At 44.5% G+C, this 17,894-nt stretch overlaps 1 protein-coding gene across 2 annotated transcripts in view; it reads right to left on the bottom strand.

Annotated features, from left to right (window-relative positions):
* LOC101480214 (uncharacterized) overlaps window positions 1–17,894 on the bottom strand; it is a 118,915-nt gene that overhangs the window by 2,806 nt on the left and 98,215 nt on the right. For both annotated transcript variants that reach the window (XM_004557452.6, XM_076888968.1), the window contains exons 7-12: window positions 3,058–3,132; window positions 2,796–2,927; window positions 2,541–2,642; window positions 2,285–2,455; window positions 2,088–2,190; window positions 32–1,534 (exon numbers count right to left, since the gene is read on the bottom strand). In XM_004557452.6, the coding sequence (XP_004557509.2) occupies window positions 32–1,534; window positions 2,088–2,190; window positions 2,285–2,455; window positions 2,541–2,642; window positions 2,796–2,927; window positions 3,058–3,132 (2,086 nt within the window). The remainder of the gene's footprint in view (window positions 1–31; window positions 1,535–2,087; window positions 2,191–2,284; window positions 2,456–2,540; window positions 2,643–2,795; window positions 2,928–3,057; window positions 3,133–17,894) is intronic.

Below are 17,894 nucleotides of genomic sequence, written 5' to 3'. Positions count from 1 at the left end.
ATGGCATTTATGACAAAGAAGTGACACCCACCCTGATTGTGTTGTAATGATTGGCAGTATAAACAAATGTCTGTGTTGCACTCAGCAGCAGGCCCCTGATGGAACCTACAGGGTGGCCTGTCCATAGAGGTCCCAGGCCCCAGGAGCTGAGGCTCTGAGTGGGCCTGCTGCACCCGTTTTTGCCACACAACATGGGCCCCAGCACAGCAAGGCCAGTCCTCCATCCCACCAGAGTCCAGAATGAGGGGCACAGGGAGCAAGGTGGGGTGCAGCTCAGGAGGAGAGCAGCAGAAGCCCGGGCCCTGACCATAGTGGATGTGGATGCTGCGGTCATCCTGCAGCTCCATATTCTGATGGAAGCGAACAGAGGGTCCTTCAAGCACACATCCTCCCACTCTCCCGAGAGGAGCAGGAGGGTGTCCGTGTCCCTGGTGGCAGCAGTGGGGCTGGAGTTGTAAGGAGATTGGGGACATAAGCACAGGAGGTCCTGCGGCGCTGCCGGCGTCGTGGTCTGGACACTCAGGCCCTGCGCTAGGCCGATCAGTGGAGTTTGCTTTGGGGCAGTGGCAGGGGCTGTGCTTAGGAGGGGACACGGTTGAGTCTTTGTCCAGGACAGGAACAGCAGGTGCAGCTGTGGCAGTGGCGGCCACCTGCTCCTCATCTGAACCTCTGCTCGCACCCTGGCTGTGCTCCCCCTCCTCATAGTGGTGGTGTCTGTGACGGTGGTAGTGGATGTGGCTGAATACAGTCTGTGGCTGTTCTTCAGGGCAGCCTGCTTTGTTCACCACAGAATCCAGGGACCTGGGCCGGGCCTGGGCACCAACCTCCAGGCTGTTCCTGCGGGGCGCATGTCCGGGACCTGGTCCACAATAAACAAACGGGTCATAGTCACTGCTCAGAGAGCTACGGAAGGTGGACCAGCTGCCATAAACTCCCTGCAGGGACACATCAGTACAGTTGAGAACTGAGTCACTGGATGAGCCGTGGCACGGCCCTGAGCTGGAGTCGCTCGCTGGTCCGTCAGCTAAGTATCCGCTGCGCTCCGTACGGTAGCTGCCACCCGAGCAGCTTCCCTCGTCCTGCCGGCTGTGGGCAGGTGCCCCACGGGTCTGTGGCGTGACCGTGTGGTGCAGTCTTGAGCTGGATGCGCTGCGCTGGCCTGGGCAGGATGAGCGGTAATTATAGCAGGACCGGCGGGGGGTGTAGTGGTGGGTGGAGGTCCTACAGTTACCGCCAATCCTGTGGGGCCTCCCAGGAACCTCCGTGGGAAGGTGGTACCCACAGGCTGAGCCCAACGGCCTGCTGGTGAGGAAACGTACAGTCTGAGTCTCCATGGGAGAGGAGCCACTATAGTGGCCCAGATTGGGATAAGGTCCAGAGGGTCCACGAGGATAGTGGGGCCTCATAGAGAAGGGGATAGCATGCTGGGGGTAGGGATGGTTGTGGGGACTGCTGTAAGGCTGAGGATGTAAGAAGCTCTGGCTTTGCTCTGTGTTCTGCTGGAGTCTGTTCCTCTGGGACTGCCGCTCCGGCCCTGTGAACCAAAGCAGAAGGTAAAATAAAGCAATTACTGGCAAATACGGCACTTATTAAGAAGAATGTTACATTTATGATATGCAAAAAATATTTTTAAAAAAAATCGGGCTTTAGATTTAAGATCTGGATCACAAAATTCCACCATCAGGCCAGGCTCTTTCTGTGTAGTTTGCATGTTCTCCCTGTGTTTGTGTGGGTTCCCTCCGGGTACGCTGGCTTCCTCCCACAGTCCAAAGACATGCAGTTAGTGGGGTTAGGTTAAGTGGTAACTCTAAATTGCCTATAGGTGTGAATGTGAGTGCAAATGGTTGTCTGTCTCTATGTGTTAGACTGGTGAACTGTCCGGGGTGTACCCTGCCTCTCGCCTTAAGAGAGCTGGGATAGGCTCCAGACCCCCGTGACCCTGACAAGAATAAGCGGAAGAGAATGGATGGATGGATGGATGCTTTAGAGTGGTCAGTTAAACTTTGTTTGTCTTGTAAAGTCAAAGAAAACCATCAGTTTCTGCAGCAGCTTCACCAAAAAACAACTAGAAATCTGCTCGTCCTCACCCATGATGTTGTGCATGCAGAGCGGGCAGGTGCGGTGCTGCAGCAGCCACGGGTCAACACAGTCTTTATGGAACTCATGAGCACAGGAAATGATCCTCAGAAGCTGGGACAAAAAGGAGGTGGTTCTTAGAATGTCCAACTGAAAAGCGATGCTTAAATCTACAGCTGCAATGTGCACCCTCACCCTCTCCTCTTACCTGCCCGTCCTGGAACTCTTCCAGGCAGATGGCACAGACGGGGCTCGAGTTGGAGCTGCTGGCCGAACCCCAGGCTGCACGGTGGCGCTGCGAGCCCGAGCAGCCCTGAGAGCTGTAGATTTTGATCTCCAGTTGACTAATAGCCCGCATGGTCTGCTGATGGACGGAGTCCTGCATGCACAAGAGGAGGAGCGTTAGGTAAACCTTTGAATCCATTTTAGTGGGCTTTCCTACCAACACTGCTGCTGTCACTCACCAAAGTTCTGTTGGACTTGCACTTGTAGCGGAAAGCAAAGATCAGGATGATGGTGAGAATAGCCAGGACAATGGTGAGCAGGATGCCAACATCATAATGTGGCTGAAAAGGGAAAAGAAGATTGCACTATACACTCGCTAGGTTCATATTAAAAAGACATAAATAGATAAAAAGTTGCCTCTTAACTAAGACAATTGAAATTTTTAGATTTACACAGCTTTGCAGAAAGCATCCGGCTTGTTCCAGCATGCTTACCCATTTTGGCTCCATCTTGATCTCAATGACAACTTTGGCTTCCTCGTTCTTGTTGACCAAATCCATCAGCTCCTTAGCATTATTATCCTCCACCAGCACAACTGGACGGGGAAGGGAGTCTACTTCTTGCAGCTGTGTGTGTGTTACAAAAATATGATAGTAAACAAAGCAGGAGGAGACAGAAACATCATACTGAATGTGAAACTTCAGCATGCTTTTTCCTTATTGGCAACTCTAGCTTTAGCAGGGTCTGAACACTCACCTCAGCAGCAGCACTGGCATCGTTTCTGATATCAAAGATCACCGCTTGGGCTCCTTTATCCAGTGCCATGCGAGCCTGAAGGGGACAGAACAGGGAGACAGCAGTGTGTCAGTGTGAGTTCTTCAGAGGCCATATATACAGCGGACTGTCAGTGTCTTAAACCATCACTGGGTGGCAGTCATGTCATGAGACTCAGGCCTCATAGACAAAGTGAGCTCTAGCTGACTCCAGAAGCCAAACACAGACTACAAGTGTGTTAATGGTGAACATGAAGGCATTATTTTGTCTGACTGCCAGCTAAAGTGTAGCTATAGTGCAATCTGTCTGTGCCATGATTATTAGAAATTGTATTAGAAAGTACTACAAAGCAGGTTTGGAGTACTTTGGCAGGTGTATATATTGCTGATTGTCTACAGATTGATTACCCAAAAAACAAAGAAACAAACAAACCAAAAACAAAAAAGAGCTTCCTATGCCCTAGAACAAGTGTTGTCGAATCTGTGGCTCGCTGTTAACTTAGTCATTTAATATTGCTAGTAACATATCTTTTAAAACTATAGTCCTCACCCTTAACTGATGGCAGATAGCTGCCCCTCCCTGAGCCTGGTTCTGCTGAAGGTCTCTTCCCGTTAAAAGGGAGTTTTTTCTTCCTACTGTCACCAAGTGCTTGCCAAGTACTGTTGGGGGTTTCTCTTTATTATTGTAGAATCAGTCAAGAAAATTGCAGTCGGTGAAACTGCTCACGTGAGTACTATACTACCCGAGCTACTGACCAGGTTCTAAGTCCTCAGAGCTGGGTTTGCCTTATATCGTCCTGTGCATGTCAGGCCTGCTCTCTGAGCCTACATTTCTATACCCCTCTAAATTTTGCCTTTTTAATCTAATTGCTCCACTACAAAAGCCCAGAATTGCTTTCTGCACCATCGCCAAATAGCAGCTGTCTCATCACATGTTCTTAAGTGTTTGGCATCTGCCAATGCTTAATAAGGACAAGACATGAGTTTAAACACCTAATGACACGGGCTAGCCTTCAACAGTGATTCCCAGCTTACTGCCCCCGGCCCAGAGCAGGAAGGAGCACGCACACTGACACACAAAACATTAACAAAAGAAATTCAAGTGGAAAAACACGACTCACTTGATTTATTAATTAAGTTAAGTGAGAAATAGGTCAAGTAGCTTGTAGCTCTGGTGCTACAATTTTTGAACAGTAATTTTAGTACATGCATCAGCCTTAAATGTAGTGTGGTCACACAGAAGGAGGGGAAAAAAGAAAGAAAGAAAAAAAAGCTGGACTCTTGACATGTGGGAATTTGCTTCACCTGGGCTTCAAACGTTCCCTACACCGCTATGAGCATTTATATCCTCTAATCGTGGTGATAAATGCAGGGACGACTACTCTTGTGGTCCAACACACACACACACACGCACACACACACGCACACGCACACACACTTCAGACTAACTATGGCCAGTTAGGGAATATATCATAATATGCTCTACAAATGACTGCTGCTGTGGTCTTATTATATCTCAGTATTAGTAGTGGTGTTACCACAGTGTGGTCGCGAAACCACAAGCTGCTGCTGAGCTACAGATCCGGAAGCGGGCCGAGAGGGATCTCGTTACATGATTAATATGAGATATATTTAAACTTTATTGGCGCAGTGAAATGAAAACACTTGTCTGCTTCTAATGAGACAGTTGAGAGGACTAGCAATGCAAGTGTTTCAACATCTCCACGTTCGTTATGATCGGAACTGAAACAGACATGGCTGCAGTTAGGTAAACACCCATCCTCAAGAAGTGCAACTTGGCACATGTGATTACACACCATTTGGCATGTGAGCCGTAACAATTGCAGCAACGACTGTGGTTTGCAGAGTTAAACAGCAGGGATGTCACCGGGGAAAAAACTAACAAACAACAGACCGCACAATAGTCTGCTTCCACTTCTAACGATGACGGATTGTTGGAGAAGGGTGTGAGTGAAGCTTTTGGTGCGTCTTATTGAGAGTAATTACTTCAGATGAGATGCCGCTGAGGAGTGGCAGCAGGTAATGTGGGCCTTCCTGTCACAAACACAAACACACCCGAGGGCGAGTAGCCAGAGAGAGGCACTGTGAGGTCATGAAGGTAAGCTTTCAACCCTAGCGACCTAGAACTAAAGAGGCAAATGTAATCTGGTTACTGAGCTCGTTCTGCAGGCTCTTTATTCACAGCACATATCTCCACAGCATGAAAAGCACAGGTTTATAACTTGAACGCTTATGTGATGTTTTTATATGTAAACCTTAATGAAGTGAAGCAGCACTGTAAAAGGAGAGTGGATCAAAATTTCTCCACGAGGATGTGAGAGACTGATTAAATCATACAGAAAATCATTTCAAATAACTTCAAGCTGCTACAGGAGGCTCCATAAGCTTTACGCTAGTTTTCTACACAATGCTTCTGCATTTTTGCTGGGGGTTTTGTTAAAATAGTGGAATCCACTGGGATTAGATCTAAATAATTTTAGAAACTGGTGAGGACCAGATGATTTTTTACTATGTCTGTAGTATTGATTAGTGGTCTGTAGTGTCAGTGATTTAACAGTCTAATTTAAAGAGTAAAGCTTCAGATTACACTGTGCCGCTTGCAACACAAGCATTCCAAATGCACAGCATAATTGTTTTTGTGCTCACATTATGTATAGAATAAAAAATGTACTTTAAATTCCTTCCAAATATTGGTATCCAGTACTTTATACCACAATCCCTTTAATAAGGGATTAAACAATATATGTGGCAGCTCCCCACAAAACTGAACTGGAGAAGCTGATAAGAAAAAGAAAGTGTATGTAATCAGGCACCAATACCTTGGTCTACCATTCATGTCGATATTGGCCTTGCTGGCATCAGCAAATAAGGTGACATTTACAGATGTCAGATTGATCTGTTTCATCACATCAGTTTGTCCTAAAAATAATTTTTTAACACTTCTAATAATATTAGGCCAGACTTTCCCAACAATGTATCCCTACTCCTAATAAATTGTAGTCTGGTTTTCCGACACTGTCTGAAAACACAATATACATAGCTGCAAATAAATACATGCTTTAATGCTGCAATCATACAACATGAGGTGGGCTTCAAGTTGCAGAAGAGAGGAGCTAACAGGAAAAAGTGACTCACACAAACAAACCAATCCAAAATCTGCGCATGTCCCGCTTTACTATGAGCGGCACGTATCTAACCTCCATATTAACTGCAGCTCATTGTGTGTAAACATCAGCTGGAGCCAGTCATCTTCTCTCTCCAGCAGTGGGTGGCCTGCTGTTTTTGTTTACATCCCAGACGAAGTGCACTGTCTGCAAGCCAGGCCTGGCATCACAGTGTGTTTTCAACGGAGCAGACACAAACTATGCTCTTCTGATGTCCTCAGCTCCGCGCTGAGGATTTTTCTGTCGCCTGACACGATCTCTTTGCTTGTAAACGTCTCAGTGTTTGTGCTGGGTGTAATGCGAGGCCCATCCAGCAGCCAAACTCCATTCATCTGCAGCCATGTGTCAGTGTAATGGAGAGAAAATGAAGAGGGGAATGTTGAGACACACAGATTCAGTCTCGTCTGTAAAGGAACATCTGCTGTATTAGTCGAATGTCTTTGATTAAACTCAGAGTTTTGAACTCTATAACATTTGACTTTTGGATTCAGAGTTTTTTTTTTAAAAAGTTATTCAGGTTTTATAAACCTGCTGATGTTGAAATTTATTCGCCGTTTAAATCCAACTTTATGACTTGTCCATAGGTCTAACATCCCAGCATGGCTTTCCACAGCGTCCAGCACATGAGTAAATTACACCCCGCAATAAGGAGTGAAAGTGAAAGGGCTAAAAGAAGAAAGAAAAAACCCCCCCGAGATAAACCAGGAAGGAGGCGAGCTGTGGTGCTGCTGCATTAAAGTATCTAATGACAGAGTACAGCGCTCTGGGCCTACAGGTCTGAGGCCGACTCTCTGCTCTGTCATTTCTCCTGAGCGGCCCGGCACGCTGGAACCATTACTGAGGCACCAGGACACGCCGCACGGCTAAATGAGGAGCAGACGGAGGCGGGGGCTGGTGATGATAGAAGGGGCGAAACTGCATGAAAAACAGGTGCAGTCTGCGGTGGGATTATTATAGGTGCAGTGTTCAAATCGACATCTGATTTGGGATAGTCTTCAAAACCTTTAATAGGCCTAAAGAGTTTTGTTATTTTATGTCACATGGATGGTGTGACAGTGGATTTTCCTACCAAGCATGGCATAATGTGCAAAATAATGAGGCCATTTTTTGTGTGTGTTCCTGGCTCTGTGTGATGTCATTGAGAGCTGACTATTTGCAGGTACAAAGCTAGAAGCCAAGAATAAAAATATGGAGCTGGAAAAGACCACAACAGTAAAGTGTAAAATACCTGTAAAGTACCTGAGGAGAATTCTAAATTGTAAAAAATAGGCTGTATTTTTCCCTCCTGTGCTAATAACAAAGCTCTGTAGGCAGCCACGTGGCAGGCAGGCAGATGATTCTTTAACTTATTTAGCAGCTGAAATACTTTCCCCATGTTTGGACCCATTTAAATCTACATTGGCTACATTGGCTTGGCTCAGTCGATAAAACAGAGGCCTGTTCTGAATAACAGCACTGTAGAAAAGCACGCTTTACCTGTGACCGAATTACGAGCACAAAATGAAATATCGGATAAACTTTCATTTCGGATATAAGCACTGAGTTCAGTTTACATAGTGCACGTTAAAAAGACGACACGGACTACGTGACTGTGGGCATGTGGACGATCTCAGTATCTGTGTTTTCATCATTTTAACCTGATAAAAATCCAACTGGGGTTGGTACTTCAATCAAACTGTGTGGCAAAAACATCTATGAATGAAGATTCTAGCAAAAAATAAGAACAATGTGGGCGCTCGCTCCGCTTGTTTCAAGTCCATTTATCCAAACTCCCACCGCATTCTTAAGCGACTGCATTGCTGTGACTTCTTTTGTGTAAACTACATCAAATTGAACCAGAACTACACAGCCTTTGCTATAAACACTGTTTAGCTATAACTCTGGAGCTGTGTATTTAAGTCTAATTGTGTGTGAATAACATGTCTGTGTGTGAGTGAGCTGATTGCTGGGTGCTCGCTACTGACTGAACCAGCAGTGGAGTCAGTCAGAGGAGGGAAGGGTGTGGCTCTGCTGGGTATCCATTACTCACACCGGCACTTTGATGTGGGGTGGGGGGGCTACTGTATGGAGGGAAGGGGGGAGGGGGGCATGCATGTCAGGGCAGGTGAGTGGATTCTGTGTTCTCAAGAAAAGTATTAAGCCTGAGGGGGTGGGCCTGAATCACACACACTCCTCCTCCTGCCTCTCATTCATCGTGCCACACACACACACAGAGACATTAAATCCAGAACCAGGGCTTGGCCACCTTTCTCATGCGGAGGAGAGAGGCTGGAAAAAGTTATGAACCTGATCTGCCTGTTTTGAGGTGGGAGCAGTCATTTTGAGAGCTCTCAGCATTGAGGGTCAGGCTGGGCCTCCCTCCCTTGTTAGCAGTCGCCCGAGCTGCAACTACTCCACACATTTGAAATGCAAAGCACAAGGTGACAGAGGAGGACAAGTGTCATCTGATACGCTATCGCTTGTTAAACACATCGTGCAGACATCAAAGGAAATAAGCAGCCCAAAGCCCGTGGTGGGGGCGGGGGCAAGCGAGAGTAATGCAGTGATGATGGAGCCGCGAGGCCTGACTCCACTATGTGCCCTCACTGATTGCTCCTTAAAGTCAACAAGTCTAGTTGGGGGTTAACAGTGTGCTAGAGTATCAAGAAGTAGAAAAGCCAGCCAGTATAAGCTGTGCTGCTCCAGAAGAATAGTTCTAGGCTGATACTCACATATCCGTACTCTAAATATAGAAGCAGAGCCAGGAGAGAGCAAGCATGGAAGATGAAAGCAGGGAGAAAGCAACAAGCATTTGTAATTAACACAGTCACATCAGTTATTCAGTTCCAGTGTTAAATGAAAAATATTTACCATGACAGAAACTTTGTTGTATACGTTGCTAACTACCTCCTGGTTCAACCATCAGATTTGAAGAAGAGAAACAAACATTTCTGATCTTCTAATTTGATCTGACTGAAGCAAGCGTAATCCCAGCACCTGACTAACCACTGGTAGGATCCCCAGCTTTTCAGGGTAAAACACACAGTTCATAATGTATATACATATACACATTTGAAATATGCAGTAAAAAAAGAAAGAAGTAATAAAAAACAAATCACACGTAACCTACATGGATTTCTACACTACCACTAGGGGACAGCAAAGATGAAATTTTGCTACATTACATGATAAGGGTGATTGCAAGGCTGCAGCTCATTCTATTAGATATTTTCTGTTCTTATTGGATTTATTATGATCCAGCATCACAGCAAAAAAAACAACCCAACTTTTTCTTATTGATTTGATGGGCAGCAATTAGCGACTTTTCCCCCCATTTGTGCTCCCATATTTTTTTTAAGGATCACATATTTTTCAAAATCTTGGTTTCACTGTGTAACAGCTGCCAAACTGCACATGCGGTAAATCTGCAAGCATGCAAAATATGCACATCAAGTTTTCTGCACATGCTGCTTTGCAACACTTTGTAAAATGAGCTAATGAAGTTGGACAGTACTGAACACTGGTTTGATTTTGATGCATAACATCAGCTGATGAACAGGAAAGATTAAAAAATCTTAAATCATCAGCTGAGTAACATTTTTTTTACATGCTTATATCCATACAAAACTGCATTCATAAATGTGGCCTCTGATTCATCTTAAAACATATGTCTGATCTCTTGTAATAGGCTGTGCTACTATATTTGACAGGTCACTATAATTAACTAAGGCAGCGCAAGCATATGAAAAATTAATTACAGCTGTAACTATCATGATATACAGCAGCACTTGACTGTAATAAGTATAATTAAGTAAACCAGATCGGTTAGCTGACGGAGGTGGAGAGATGTAAAGAGGAAGAGCGGACTCTTCTGATCTAGACCGGGGAACGCACAAACATACCAAACCCCACCTCTGATGCTTTCCTCTCGCTCTTCTCCAAACATCTAGGGGGGCCTTTTGTAAACCTCAACTGCGAAACCTACCACATGAGAAGCCCTCTGATGCCACAGAAGAGCCGCTATCTCCTTACTGTTTGCATTGCACTTAATCAGAGATTCATCTAGCTGTAATCCCCCTTTCAGTGGAAAAAAGACACTCTTTTTGCAGGCTCAATAGCGGTATGTTTATAAATTCCTTCCTATAGTACTGATGAGTGCAGAGGAGGTTGAAAAAAAGTCCTAGGTCATTTTTTAAAAAAGAACTTTTGTGACTAGCTCTTACTGATGGCGGCAACACAGAGACTCGGGGGAAGCCAATTAGAGGGCCTTTCCCGGCCTTTTAAGAGGCAGATAATGTTCTTGTTTTCATAAAGCATCCTGTTATTTAATCAGGCCTGTAAGTGAGAGCCTGACACCCCTCCTACAGTGCAGAGCTGCCTCCCTCCCATCATTCCTGCCCTGAGCCCTCCATCTAATTCATCAGCTCTTGTAAGCCTCCAGGAATTCATTCTTGGAACAGGCTGTGCAATAAGCCGTGTCTTTCTGCAGAGCAAACACACACACACACACACACACACACACACACACACACACACACACACACACAAGCAGCACAGTGACAACTGAACACACACACTGCTTGTAAATGACGTTAACATAGGTACAAATAAAAGCTGAAAAAAAGCACCTTTTTTTATTTTACTACAACAATACATGAATACCATATGACATTCTGTAGTGGTCAACTACTGTAAATCAATGCAAATCACATTTTAGTTATGATCCTCTGTGTTTGTTCACAAAAATGAGCTGTGCCTCCATTTCATTCTGATCAGCTACTCTGTTCACCTAGCCTCTGGAGGAAGAGTGGTAAAAAAAAAAAAGAAGAAAAAAAAAAGACCTACTGAAAAGCAGATGTCACTTTTTATTGTGTTACATGCGAATCCCCCTTTGCTCTCCACATGGACTACTTGCCTACATGCAACCAAAGGGACACCGGAAAGCTTGTCCCCTGCCTACAGATTCTATGTGTTGATATCCAGACGTGTGACTGAAGTACAAAGACAAACATGGAAATCGTTTCGTTTTCAGGGATGACTTAAACCCAAACGAACAAAGTCAATTCCTCTAACATGTCATCAGCAATATGTGCTAAAGACTATAACCCCCCCCCCCCCCCCCCCATCAAAAACACTCAATGTCAATATTATATTGTTGTGTTTATCATTCCTATAATACATAACATATGATACATGCATATATTTAGCCGACCCTCATTTCTTTATGTTTTGCTTCTAAGCAGCCCAACCTTTTACAGTGCTCATTTTTGTTCGTTTGTTAAGCCACTTAAAACTGACTTATGAATCATTCAAATATAAAAAGGCTCCTAACTCAAGGGATGAACCAGTGTTATATATACACATAAAAGATGACTTAACAGTGAACCAATTTTAAATGGTATCTTTTGCCAATTTATTACCAGCAGTCTGTTGGGGGAAAAAAAATCATTGTTTGTTCACACTTCTTTAGTTGAATTCAGGAAAAATGTCAAAGAACACAGTTTGACAGACATAAAATTGTATTTTTGCACCAACAAGGTGATTCCAAAGGAGCTATTAGCCAAAGGAGCTATTAGATCCAGCTCAGGTGTGCACCTGAGCTGGATCTCAGGTGCACACCACCTGAGATCCAGCTGGTGTGCAGCTGGATCCAGGAATGCCAAATGCCATAAGAACTGGACAGAAAATCAGTGGCAACAGGTCTGATGGAGTGATGAATCCAAGTTGGTTGAAATTAAGAATATGTACAGATTAGGCCAGGAGAAAGGTACAACAGTGAGTTTCTACAGGTATTTGTAGGGGCCTCCCCCTACATCTGTCATAATTTGTGCTCCATTTCGGCCAGTGTTGTGAAATGCAGGTGAGATCAAAATGAAAGCAGATATGCAGGTTTTGCATTCTGCTGGTTCCCCAAGCTTCTTGAAGACTACTACAAGAAAGCTTGCCATTTCTTTAAATTATCCAAGCACAGTTAAAGATTTTTTTTTTTTTTTTGGGGGGGGGGGGGGGGTTGTTGCACAGATGGGACATCACCACTGGTCAGTTGGATTTTGAGGGCCACAAAGGTCATGTTGGTTATCATCCCCTTGCAGGACTGCACGCAGAAGGCCCAAGTTAACGTCACACAAGCCAGAAAATTAAGGCTGCGAAGAAAAGGGACTTTTCCAGCAAACAAAAAAGCTGGCACTTAGATACCCACCAAACAGGTTTTAGCTTCTCTTCAAAATAAGTCAAGTTGGTCCTCCATGAAAAAGCACTAAACGCTTACTGTATCAATAACAGCATGAACTTTTCATGTTTACTCACACCACAAACAAATGCATTTTGGTAAGGTTAGACAGCTCACATATAAAATGCCTGCGTGACTCAACTAGTACACTAGACCAGCGGTCCCCAACCTTTTTTGCGCCACGGACCAGTTTATGCCCGACAATATTTTCACGGACCGGCCTTTAAGGTGTCGCAGATAAATACAACAAAATAAAACTAGTACAGGTACCGAAAAAAAAGAAGATTTATTCATAACACACGTGAAAAGACCCAGGAAAACCGAGTTAACGATAAAAACAATAACAAAATAACGCTGAAAACCGATAAAAACCTTGAAAACCATACATTTCACACCTGAGCCTCAACTCTCGCGGCCCGGTACCAAACGACTCACGGACCGGTACCGGTCCGAGGCCCGGGGGTTGGGGACTGCTGCACTAGACAACTAGACACTCACTTTAAACCTGTGGGTTGAAATTTTTTTCCTAAATTTCTAGTCATCACTAGAGCAATGACACCTCGTTTGAGCCTTTCCAACCTGAGCCAGAGTTGAACTGGTTCACACTGCAGCAGAGAAAGAACTTGCTCTATCTCTCTGCCTGAAGTGTCAGACTCACAAGACCTGTTTGCCACTGTGGTCTAAACTCTGGGAGATGCTCAGTGCTCGCCTGCCTGGGGAAGTAGTTATTGGTAACAAAAACCTGTCTACTTTCCACTTCACTTTCAGAAGTAGGCTGCCCTTGCCCAAGCCTGCAGTGGGCCAAAAAAAAAAAAAAAAAAAGGGGAACGAAAAAAAAAAAGACAAGGATGAAGAGAGAAAAAGGTATGGAAGGCAGAGAGAGAGAGAAAGAGAGAGAGTGAGCAGGGTGAAGGGACACGGAGACATTTCTGTTTTATGGGAATGTTTCACTTAATCTCATAAAGGCAGCGTAAAAACCTCCATCTGTTTGCTAAGCAGTTCAAAAGAGACTCCACATGCCTCCGCTTGCTGCTATATAAAAACAAAATTCTAATGCAGATCTTAAAGAGGGCCAACGGCTCAGCCTGCACAATGAGAGCTGGGATGTGCCAGACACGCCGATGGAGGATGGGATGGTGGAAAGAGAATTAGGTAGGTAAACAGGAGGGAATGTGAGCAGCAGAGAGGGACCGCACAAGAAAAAAAAAAGATTTGAAAGAGGAAAATCAAAAGCAACAAATTTTTCTGCCAGCAGCCCTGCTTCTGACGCGGCAGACATGACCTTGAAGCAGGCGCAGTCAGGGTCATCGAGGGTCGCCCTCTGGGCCTCGCCTGCCACTCCCCTAAATCAACCCATTCACCTCCTCTGCTCCCTTCTCTTCTCCCTCTTCATGTTTCACTCTGAGACTTACCATTCGCCTTTGTCATTAATAGAGGAATGCCCTGGCAAGAATGACATCTTGTGGTTTATTGGGGCTCCTTAGCAGGGATTCAAGGACAGCACCTTTATATTCACGGTCTTTGAAGATAAAAGCGGGCTTTCCCCTTCACAATAAAACCTTCTGCAGCAGACAGAAGAATCATCAATCTCCAAATAAATATAAACCACAATATACGATAATAAACGACTTCTTTGATCCATTCAAACAAGACGGACCAAAATGCAGCGTCTCTGTAGTCAGGTTTTCCTGCACATTGGTGCCTCTGCACACCTCCAGGCCTCCTCTCCCCATAGCGGGGGCAAGACCAGGCCCGAACGCATCTGCTAAGCTATTTTGACGAGCCACCCTTCTAAAAAACTCCAGGGTTCAAAACTGCTGGAAGATCAAAGGACTAATACTGCAGTAATAATAAGTTACTGCCCTATGAACACCTCATTCATCAGGGAGAGGCAGTGATATAGTACAGTTGTAACTGCAGGGCCATTAAGCACTCATCATCCTATTTGCCATCCTCATGTGGAAAAACCTCTTCAGTGAGGACGCAGGATGAACTCTTGCCTGCAACGCCAAAAGTCTCAACTGATAAGGAACTACACACCATCTCCCACCTTCCCTTCTTAGCAGCCAACCGAAGGTGTCTCCCAAGTGGTTGGCATTTTAATAACAGAAATTTGGCACAGTGCAGCATTATCTGGGCTCTGTCATTCTGTGCAAGCATGACACAGCGTCCTATTTTGAGCACAGCATTTTTGTCACATCATGCGTGCCAGCAACAGCCCGATGAAACCCTGACCCTCACACGCTCCCACTGAAGTGACAAATGAGAGATGTGCTGCCCTAATATGAACGCTTTGAGACGCAAACGCTTTTCATTCCTTAAAATCGGGAGACATGTGAAAGGTAGGCGAATTTTGCCCTCAGGCAGCACATAAACAGCCTAGCGTGCATAGATGCTAATATGGGGGAAATGTATGATGCACGTGCAAGTTAAAATGCACATGTTCTTTTCCCTGCCTTATCTTACAGGGAATATATTAGATGGCTTTATTAGTAAACAAGTGTGTTCAGAAGCTGAGATGCATTGCTTAATGTGCAAATTGGGCCGATTTTAAGTTTCACTTGTATGTAAAAAATTTCAACCTGGTTTGATGGAAACATGCTTTTCAGCTGATTTCACAGAGCAAAGTGATTTGGTTTTTGTTGTTGTTGTTTTTTTAAAAAGCAAATGCAATTAGCTCAGTAAGCTTGAAATAACAAACTAAATGAATTTTGATCAGTGGCATAAGGATCCACCAAGTACCAGTAGCAGGTGCATGCAGGAAGTTTTGTTGGCGTAGTTTGGCCCATTGAACACACAGTTAAGTAATGGAGCAGCAGCTGGTGAGAGCAGTTAAGGTGCTTTGAAGCAGGTGTAATTTACAAAAACATGTGCCCGTTCTTCACATTGATAGGTCTATTGTAATTAAACCCAGAAATCAAAGACAATCCAGTTATTTGTGATTTCTGCTAAAATTTGCTAGTGGGGTTCTTCAAGCAGAAATAAAGCCAGCGTGAAAGTGGCACAAACTGCAGTTGCTAAAAAGAGTGAGTCACTCCTCACAGAGTCCCCATTTTAAAAGGCCATCTCTGTTTACAGGCTGATCCAATAAATGATTTTAGCCTCTCTTGGTTAATTTTCCTTTTCACAACAACTGTTTGGTAAATACATGATTTTAGACGAAGGAGACTGGGGGCGTGCCCCTTAGATTGACAGGCGAGACACAGAGAGCTCTAGGCAATCAATCTGGAAGGCCTCACCTCCGATAATGAGAGTCACTAAACTGGATCTCTTGGATGTTTGTTCTTTTGTTAGCATCATTAACTATAGCCTTTGCAAAAAAAGATTTGTGAAATTGTACTGTTTATTCACTATGCATGACGGCTCACTTTCATGTCTTCTTTCAGGTTGCTGTGACATGTTCAGGGTCATTACTGCTTTTTCCAGGGTTGTTACCAGGTTACTTTTTTAATGCATGCACCAAGTATTTAGAGTTAAAGACTTGCTTATGTGAGTAATACTTAGTGAAGTTTGTCCCCATTTCCCTCTGTGTAACATGTAAAAGAGCAACCAAGTCTGCATTTCCACTTTTCATACAAATATATAAGTCAGGAATATTAGGCAGACCCTGCTAAGAGGGACATATTTTACGATCCTCACACATCCACAAATATTTGAGAATCCACCTGTTCCTATTTTAGAGCAGTGTATCTCTATGGACATCTCACTGTTTGGGTACAAAAGTTTTGCGGTGCCATTAACGACAAACTCCAACTGGACCACAAAGGTTGTGTTAGCACCACATGCCTACAGTAACCAAGCCGGGCCAGGACACAGCCCCTCTATCATTTCAATGAGGGGAGCGAAAATAGGAAGGGCAGGAAAGTGAGAAAGTGGGACAACAAGCTGCTAATCGGTGGCCACTCAAAGCACATCGCAGCTAAAAGCAAATAGAACATCTTCCAGATCTTATGTGCATGTTGGGAGGGAGGGTCGGTGTTTAGCTTAGCAACGCTGGCATCGTCTTAGAAAGCCGACAAGATGTGAGAGAACCAGCTGGGAGAGAGCAGCAGGCAACAGGCAGGCAGGCGAATTACTCGCACCTCTGTGGCAGAGGTGATGACAACGGTGAACTGAGCTGAGCAGCAACAATGCTGACATCTGTGAGAATGTCTAACCTCAGACTTTTCTTGTTGTCAAGCTAAAATTTCCAGGTACCTGCAGACAGTAATATGCATGAAATTCTTCCCGCTTGCTTCCCAATGTGGCACCAATTTAAACAACTACTCAGCTTTCACCTATCTGCAGACTTCCTTGATTAATTAAGAAGTCAAAAGTGTCTCACTAAGAATCCAGCCCATTTTCATACCGTTCCCAGGTAAGATTAGAGGACCTAATCCGTACCATGTCCTGATGTCCTTTTTTGTCCCACCTGCTCACTTGAACAAGTGTTTTCAGCCTCTTGCAGGCGACCAAATCACCATTTCAAAATCCGCACGTGACTGTGAAATGTAAAGTACACCACCTGTTTTTGAAGTGGTGACAAAGAAAAAAGGAATGCACTTTCCCATTAAGTAAGGAAACCTGAAGTATTCTTCTCATTGTTAGGCAGCCCACAAAGCCCCCCACCCCCGCCACCACCCCCAACACACACACAAACACACACACAATTAAGGTAAAATTAGAAAGCTTGTTCCAGAGCTTTCTAATCTGTCACCCTGATGGACAGAAACTTGCATTAAAGTGCACCACTAAACAATATAGATACTGCTACTCCCCTGTCCACATATCCCACCTTGTGTGTGGAATACTAACCAGACGGCAACCTCAGGTGGAAATTTCTTTCAGGTAACAGTGAGGAAGCACCAGCACTGACGGCACAGTATAACAAAAAAGTATAAATACAACATTTAAATGTTAGGCTAATGAGTCCAGCCATGGACTCATTGTCCATGTTCCCTTATCAAAGTATTTTCCTGTCCTTGGAACAGCTGCAGATCTGCCCTCTCAGAATTTGTTTTCGGCTTCCTCCCTTATCCTATCGTACAGTTGCTGACCATTTACTCAGAGAGCGTGCCTGAGTATGGCTCTGCAAAAAGGAAGGGTGCACAGACCAAAATGACAGTGCTTTATACTGGAAAAAAAGCATAGTGTTGTCCTCTAAAATGTCATGCTTAACCACTTCAAAGGTGCAAAATAACACAATCTATCATGCAGACAAACTCAAAGATCATCCTTTTTCTTATAAAGCATAAAGTACAAGTGACATGTCTGCCTTTTTTTGACAGAGCAGTCACCGTCAAGTCACAGAATCAGAAGCTATGCACATTCAATCTGTAGCTGTAGTATTGTTTATCCTGCTGTGCTAAACTACAAACAGAAGAGTGCAATTTTCTGCAGAAAAATGACAGGTTAAATGATGCAGAGTTTTCATTTTCAAGTGTTAAT

Source organism: Maylandia zebra, linkage group LG10, assembly GCF_041146795.1.
Source record: "Maylandia zebra isolate NMK-2024a linkage group LG10, Mzebra_GT3a, whole genome shotgun sequence".
Classification (NCBI taxonomy): Eukaryota; Metazoa; Chordata; class Actinopteri; order Cichliformes; family Cichlidae; genus Maylandia; species Maylandia zebra.
The sequence above is the reverse complement of the archived record's forward strand: the minus strand, read 5'-3'. Positions and strand labels throughout refer to the sequence as shown.